An 8,651-nucleotide genomic window follows, 5' to 3' on the forward strand; every position below is an offset into this window, starting at 1 on the left:
AGACTCCTAAGTGCATCTTCCTGCACCCAGGGCAAGAGGGCCTCTATTGCATATGAAATCTCCCACCTGACTGAACCTGCTGATAAGATCCCTTATTGCCCTAACTGGGCCTAAAACGCCTCCACTGCTATTGATCGGGCCCTGATGGCGGTGCACTGGCTAAATACTGAACAAAAGACTGTGTCAGTCCAGATGATCTTCCCCTGAACATCACCTTTCAACTACTACCACCACTGAAAGAACCATCAAAGCTGCCCGCGGACCAGGCCTTCTTGTTACCCTATCACTACATTTTGTTCTTCAACTTTCGGGTCTTCATGGCTTGAGCAAATGCTACCATCTTCCCATAGTTCATATCAGAACTCAAGGCAGCTATAGCGGCCTCATTAATAACGAAAGGTCTAAGGCCCTGCACAAACCTGTGAACCCAGGCCTCCATCGCGAGAAACATGTAAATAGCATGCTTGGAAAGATTTGCAAACCTTATATGGTAGTCCCAAACACTCATACTACCTTGCTTCAAGTTCTCAAACTCGGCAGCACGGGGTGCCCTATTCTCGGCAGGCAAGAAATGATCCATGAAGGCATCTGTAAACTCGTTCCACTTTGCCGGAGGGCTCTCCTCCTCTCGGGACTCCTCCCACAACTCAAACAAGGAGTACGCCACTTTCTTCAGGCAATAAGAGGGTAATGCCACTACTTCTGTCTTAGTTGTACGCATCACATGAAGAGACTTGTGCATCTTATCAATAAATACATGGGGTCCTCTTCAGGCTTAGTACCCATGAATACTGGAGGATCCAACTAAAGAAACATATTCACCTTGGAACTAGCTGAATCCTCTTGCTAGCTAGAGGACGTAGGTATAACATTCAATCTCAAGGCCTGGGAAGCCACTATCTGAGTCAACATATGTATTACTGGTGATATGCCTCTACTCCTAGGCTGTCTATGTATCCATATAAATAGAACTTGTCTCTTTTGCCCTATCAGTGAGTGATATGGAATTTACTCTATCACTGGCCCTTTGGAGCTTCCCGTTTCCTTGCACTGGACGTGAAACCTGTACAGGTAATATGAAAGTAGTCCAATCCTCTATAACGGAGATGTTCCTCGGCAGTAGCTTCCGCTGAGATAAAAATTAATTATGCAAACCTTTTTCTGCTACTTCTACACTACATCATAGAATCTAAATATAATTTACACTATCAGATGAGGATTCATACTCAAAATTCTGATAAATTACTCTTGAAATTGCATATCTGACGCTCTTAGAGACATTGCGAATTGGCAGAAGTCTATTGATTGCGTTAAGACAAGAACAAAAATGATGAGATTACTAATGGCATATCAGCCAGGATGAAATAGTGATTTCCAATAATGACTAAAGATATTGAGACTGATGGCTCTTGGAGAAGTTGCTATAATGACCCGACCGGTCATTTGGAGCTCTAGCGCATCATTCAGCGGTTTGAGACCCTGAGCAGCTTCACTTCAGGTATTATGACTTGTACGCGTGGTCGAAATTTAATTTCAGGAAGTTCGGAGTTGATTTGGAAAGAAACATATTCTAATTTCGGAAGCTTTAAGTTGGAGGAATTGACTATTGAGTGATTTTTGAGTAAACAACCTCGGAAGCGGTATTTGAAGATTCCAACAGGTTTGTATGATGATTTTAGACTTGGACGTATATCCAGATCGGGTTTTGGATGACCCGGAAACGTTTCGGCGCCTATTGTGAAAGTTGGCATTTTGGAAGGATTTCATAAATTTGGGTTGGAGTGAATTTCAATGCTATCGATGTCTATTGGGATTTCTGAGTCTGGGAATAGCTCCGTATGGTAATTCTAGTATTGGGAGCGCATCAGGATGTGGATTTGGAGGTCATTTCGGGGTTATTTGGCGAAAGTTGAAACTTTGAAGGTTTTTTTTTTGAAGTATGACCGAAAGTGGACTTTTTGATATCGGGGTCGGATTCTGATTCCGGAAGTTGGAGTAGGTCCGTAATGTCAATTATGACTTGTGTGCAAAATTGTGTCAATTGGAGTAGCCTAAGTACGTTTCGGCGCATTTTGAGTGAATAAAAGAACTTGAAGTTCATAAGTTTGATTCAATTGGTTTTGGGGTGCGATTCTTAGTTTTAATGTTGTCTCGGGCGTTCCGAGAGTTTGAGAGAGTCCGCTATATGATTCTAAACTTGTTGGTATGTTAGGGCAGGGCCCCGGGGGCCCCGAGTGTCAATCGTACGATGCTCGGACCAAGTCGGAAGCTTGGAGTAACAGCTGAAGGTCCTAGATCTGTCATAATTGCACCTGTGCTTGGCTAGCCGCAGGTGCGAGCCACGAGCCGCAGATGCGAGAAATGAAGGGCAGCCCAGAATTCGCAGATATGGAAGATTGGGCGCACCTCCGTGAGCGCAGGTGCGAGAGATATGGTCGCAGGTACGGCTAGGCTCGCAGAAGCGGTCCTCCTTGATAGCAGATGCGACCCAAAGCACCGCAGGTGCGAAAGTCGCTGGGCAGTGAGGGTTCATTTAATACGGGACTTAGGCCATTTTTATCACATTTTCATTCACTCTTGGGCGATTTGAGAGCTTTCAAGGAGGGGATTTCGACCTAGCTTTGTCAGGTAAGTAATTTCTATTTAATGTGAGTTTTATACATAAATTATGGGTAGATTTTAACATGAAAATTGGTAAAAATTATGGGATTTTGATAGAAAACCTAGAAATTGGTATTTTTGGATTTTAACCACGAATTTGGACATGGAATTAGAAATAAATTATATAGTTGAGTTCGTGAGGTTATGGGTAATAGTTATCTTCGAAAAATTTTGGAATCCGGGCACGTGGGCCCGAAGGTTGCTTTATTGATTTTTTGAGCGGAGTCGGAAATTATTATAAATTGATTAATTATGAGTATTAAAGTACATTTTGATTGGGTTGCATCTTAATTGACTAGATAATTATCAACTAAATTAAACTAAGACAATTAATCTATTGAAGATATTTTTCTAAATATTATTAACTACAACTAATCTAGAGTAGCAAACTAAGAGATTAAAGGAAACAATTTGGCAAATATTAGAGACGAATTCAATGAGAGCTGATATTCTAGAGCTATGGGTTAGCTAACAATCCTGTTGAGTCTACTACTTAAATTGTCTAACTAATATATCTGGTTTATTAATTGACAAGGTTAATATTTCTCGTAGACTTCTCCCGAAGTACTACTTGCCTATTCAAGCTAACCTAACTCCTATAATCCTATGAAATTAGGATTAATAAAAATGCATTAATAATTCCCGTATAATAACCAAGCAAGGTGATTAGGTATATTCCTATCCTAAACGCAAATTTATTCCCGATGCTCAAGTTCAAGATCTTGATCTACTCAATCTTATATGCAATCTAAAATTCCCTCTCCCGAGTTCAATCCTAGATTCGTAAATAGTATTCAATTGGTGATCAAGCAATCAAATAATTAAGCGCACGATTGAATAAATAAACCAATATGATAAAATAATAAGAATAATTCAAATTTCAAACTACACGTTCATGTAGCACCCAAAACTCTAGAACTAATAAACTATGAGATTAAAGGAAGAGAAGAGAAAAAAAACTAGTTAGAAGCCTCCTCCAAGCGTGGTGTGTGTTCCTCCACGTGAATTCTCCTTCAAAAGTATGTTCGATATTCTCCAAATTAGGTTTAGAATTCCTTTTATACAAGTTGAGGCCGTGTAAGGCCGAAATAACCTTATCCCAGGCGAATTAGGAGAGATCACGCAACACAGTGTCCAGACCAGCGCGAGGCGCTGGCCTTAGAGGCAATGATATTTTTGCAAGTTCAATTCCAATTCTTTGCGTTCAAGTGCCTTTTCCTTTCCTTTTGTCTTACACTTGGGGGGACAAACACAAAAGGGTGTCCCCCCTATATCCCCCTCCTTTTCATTCTTTTATTTTCCTTTTTTTTCTTTCGTGTTTTATTCAATTTTGCTCCAAATCTCTTCATTTTTATATCACTTTATTCCTATACAGTTAAAATATAATATTAAGCATAATATAATATAATTAATACTCAAAATATGATTAAAAAGTGCTATAATGTGAGGCAATAATGGTTAAATATATGTATTTTTGGCGGAACATCAACACCCCACACTTAGACTCTTGCTCGTCCTCGAGTAAGCATTAAAACCACTCTCAATAAATCAAGCCTAGAAATACCACCACTTCGATTGATACTAACGATTAAGCTATATAGCAACTCAAACCATAATATATACACTTCCTGATCATCGTGCAAGATATACAAGTCACAAACAAATAACAAACTTCTAACCTCCTAACCTCAGAGACGCACTCTAACTTCCCAAATTTAAGCTCGCTCACCTACTCTGTCAAAGAAACTAATAACATCACCTATCTATCATGAAACAAGTGCCCTCACAAAAATAAATAGTCCATACACTCAAATTAAAGAATGAATATAATATAAGGACTTAGCATCAAAGAACAACTCTCGCACTCACAAACGAATTCATATATATGCACAAAGAACCATAGGCTTGCCCATTATGTACATCTCTACTAATTAAGTGTGATCGAGTAGAATCAAATAGGACTTTAACGGGTTGTAATGTTGGCTAGGGGACGGGTAGTAGAATTATATAATAGTGACTTACACTTCCCTAAGTACTTTGCACTTTTAGACTTCATCACCCATTATTTTCTACTCTTCACTTTATTTTTCAGTCATCTCTTCATCTATTGTTTCACAAGTATTTCCCTCATATCAAGAACGTTTTATTTTTTAAGCAATTTTTCTTTTCTTTTCTTTTTCATGTCACATTCTTTTCAAGAGGGCCTTCTCATCACTTTTCAGCTATCGTTGGTCATCATTTTTTTACTTAATCATCCCTTTCTTCAAATTTATCAATTAATAATACAGTCTAAGCAACATTGCTCAAGAAAGCAGCGTGCAAAAACTAGGGATTCAATAAAAGGATTAAGGCAAAAATACGGCTTCCAAACAAAAGGCTACAGGCTCAAAGGGCTAACTAGTGGTACAATATCTGAAAAGGCTAAAATTCACAAGACATAACAAAGAAAGCCTATTATCATCTTCTAAATAAAGCAACACTTTTATTTCGCTTCAATAACATGCAGGGCAAGTTCTAGACTAAGATGCAAAACATGGAATATATGTAAGAAATGCTCATCCCACATGGCATAAGTATAACTCAAGATGGATCAATTCTACTCTAAAACAGATAGGATCATAGCGAACAATAAAATAAAAATAAGCTATATATAGAGTCACAGCCCTGAGCCTAGGTGTCAGAAAGTCTGTTAGTTTATTCATTACTCAAGCACTCAGAGGAAAGTACTACTCAAGTTTAGGCCTAAATGTTTTAATATCAAACAATTCACAAAAGGTTTTCTTCTCCCTCTTTTTCTACTCCTAAAATAAAGAAAAAAATCTAATCCTACAAAATAAAAAGATTAATCGGTTCAAGTTACATCCCCTAGAAAAGAACCGATGCAAAAAGAAAAACCAAGGGGGATTATTACCTAACTAAAACTAATTAGAAAAAAAAAATATTTTTAGATTATTTTTCATTTGACCTTAATCCCTCAAGAAAGTTGTCCACAAAATCCATCGTCGGGAAAAGTCCGAATTTTCTGCTTTTTTTTTCATTTTTATTTTTTTTAAATCTTTTATTTATTTATTTATTTATTTTTGTTTTTAAACAAAAACCACTACACTATAAAAGAATATTACAACTAAGCTAGGGTAGCACAAAAAATCATCCAGACAATCTCCTCACCCCGCACTTAAAATTGTGCAATATCCTCAATGCATAGAATAAATAACAAGAGGGTAAAAGAGACTCCCTAGTAGGCCAAAGGCCGAAGTATTAGCAGCTCAAGGGATACTCAGACTTCTCCCAGGTATGACCCCTCGTGCGGGTAGCTCACACTCAGTTTCAACCACCTGCTCGATTTTGCACTTGCCTATTGCCTTTGACTCCATACTCCTACTCCTACAAAACACAAAAATAACACTACAAAAAGAAAAACACAATAAAAAAATAAACAAAAAGAAAAAGAAAAAAATAGAATTGGGTTGCCTCCCAACAAGCGCTTGATTTAACGTCGCGGCACAACGCCATCACTTTCACCACGTTTCCTTCCACTTTGTGGATATGAATTGCGCCCCCAATTTTGCATCAATTTTCTTGTCACGTTCATGGGGCGGGAGTGTGAAAATAAAGGAACCAAGCATTAGATATCGCATCTTGCACTTCTTGGCCCTTAAGTGAGGAATGTCGTTTTGTCTTTTTGGTGTTGTAAATTTTAGAATGTAAGGGTCTTGTTCTTCATCTATACATCTCTCCAAAGGCTCGATCTCCATATCCCCATCCAAACATAATGTAGAAAAATATTTAGAATGAGGACCAACACGTCCCAACTCCAAAGCTGCATTATTTTTTGTATCCTCAAAAATATATACTACCTCAACCTCGGCATCATCAACAAAAGCATGGTCTAATGATTGATATTCTCGTTTTAGCTCCTCAATTTGGCCAAGAAGATCTTTTTCAACTTCACACAACTCATCACTAAATTGTTGGGAGTTACACGCATCAACCTTTGTACTCAATTGAGCCTCCAAGTCGCGAATACATTTGCCAAATTGGTCGATCTCTTGTCCCAGTTCAGCTCTTCCTTTTATAAAGTGTTGCATCTCCTTTGTAATTTTCTCACGGAAACCTCTATATTCCTCTAATTCTTTCCTGTGCATATCAAGAATGCGAACATCGTGTTCCTCATTATCTAATTCGTTACTCCTGCCAAACTCACAAGAATTATTAGACTCAACATAAGAAGGGATTGGAGTAGGATAACAACACTTAGGACAATTATTCCAATTTCCACCACAAATAGTACAGGATTGAGATGGTGCACACAACTCGGTATTGGAGATATTTTTACTATATTGCCACAAGTGGGGTCCTTTACAATATGGACAAGGATCACAAAAATAAGAATACTTACTATCCCACCACTTTTCATAATCCTATGAAACTAGGATTAACAAAAATGCATTAATAATTCACGTATAATAACCAAGCAAGACGATTAGGTATATTCCTATCCTAACCGCAAATTTGTTCCCCATGCTCGAGTTCAATATCTTGCTCTACTCAATCTTATAAGCAATCTAAAATTCCCTCTCCCGAGTTCAATCCTAGATTCATAAATAGTATTCAATTGGTGATCACGAAATCAAATAATTAAGCGCAAGATTGAATAATGTCACGACCCAATTTCTCCTTCGTTGGGTACCATGATGGCAACTAGTCTTAGGGACTAGGTAAGCCTAACATTTACTGAATAACAATAATAATTAAATAACATCTAACAAATTTTTGAAATAGAAATCTCTATAAAATTTACAATTCCCAAAACCGATAGTACAAGTCATAAGCTCTACAGAGTTTGCTACAACCTCTAAATACAACTGTTTGAAATAAAGTAAACAGTGTGAATACAAATCAGAAGGTGACTCCAAAGCCTGCGAATGCAGCAGAAGGTTTACCTTGAGTCTCCAAAGCAACAGTCCACACAGCTAGGTAATGATCTACTGACTTTGAAATACCTGAATCTGCACAAAAATGTGCAGAAGTGTAGTATGAGTACATCACGATGGTACCCAACAAGTATCAAGACTAACCTCGGTGGAGTAGTGACGAGGAACAGTCAAGACACCTACTGGACTAAATAACCTGAACAAAGTATAAGTATAGAAACAACAAAGTATAATATCTACATAAAGACTACGCAAGATGACTAACAATACAGTAATTGCAATAGGAAAGGATAACAACAAGTATCAACGGAATACCATAATAATGACATAGAAGGGTGAACGTAAACACAACCTGAATCCGAAATCACAGATACAACAAGGACAATTAATAACTCATCAACAACGACCGCATTCACATCAGGTTTTAGTCAACAAACTCCACGAGGCACCGAACCTCGGACAAATCACAACTCACGGGTCTCAATACATGCATCTTAACACTTGGCATCCTGTGCCCTCATTACACCTCATAACCGCACTGACGACTCGCATGCCAAATAGAGCCATTCTCACATAGAAGGCAAGTAAGCAAGGTTGTATATCTATACTCAACAATATCAAGAAAAACCTCTTATCCGATAAGAGTGCTTAACTACGTGTATGCTTGTGCAAGTGTCATAATATAGTTCATACAAACTGGTGAGCATAAGGGAAAAGAATGAACAACGCATAGAATGTTTTCACACAACTTTCAAAAGATAAAGCTCACACAGGTAATTGTACCACTACAAAAATATGAACAACAAAAATGCCCCCAGGCCATCACAAATCATCACAAATCAATCCCTGACATAGCCCACCTTGTCTCACCACGTGTGCAATAGTAAAATAAATGCCCGTCTTGTCTCGCCACATATGCATGATAATATTCTCACCTTGTCTCGCCACATGCTCGACCCACATAAATATATCCCGCCTTGTCACGCAGCATGTGAAAATATCAATAGTAACAATAGCACGGCAGAAACCTCGTGCAACCCCATAACACTCGCACGA

At 38.2% G+C, this 8,651-nt stretch overlaps 1 protein-coding gene across 1 annotated transcript; it reads right to left on the minus strand.

Moving 5' to 3' along the window:
• Positions 1–286: 286 nt before the first annotated feature.
• On the minus strand, positions 287–742 carry LOC138902800 (uncharacterized). Its single transcript, XM_070190701.1, has one exon. It carries the CDS (start codon positions 740–742, stop codon positions 287–289), a length of 456 nt encoding a protein of 151 aa, XP_070046802.1.
• Between the last annotated feature and the right edge of the window lie 7,909 nt (positions 743–8,651).

The sequence above is a fragment of the Nicotiana tomentosiformis genome, chromosome 12 (assembly GCF_000390325.3).
Source record: "Nicotiana tomentosiformis chromosome 12, ASM39032v3, whole genome shotgun sequence".
NCBI classification, from domain to species: domain Eukaryota; kingdom Viridiplantae; phylum Streptophyta; class Magnoliopsida; order Solanales; family Solanaceae; genus Nicotiana; species Nicotiana tomentosiformis.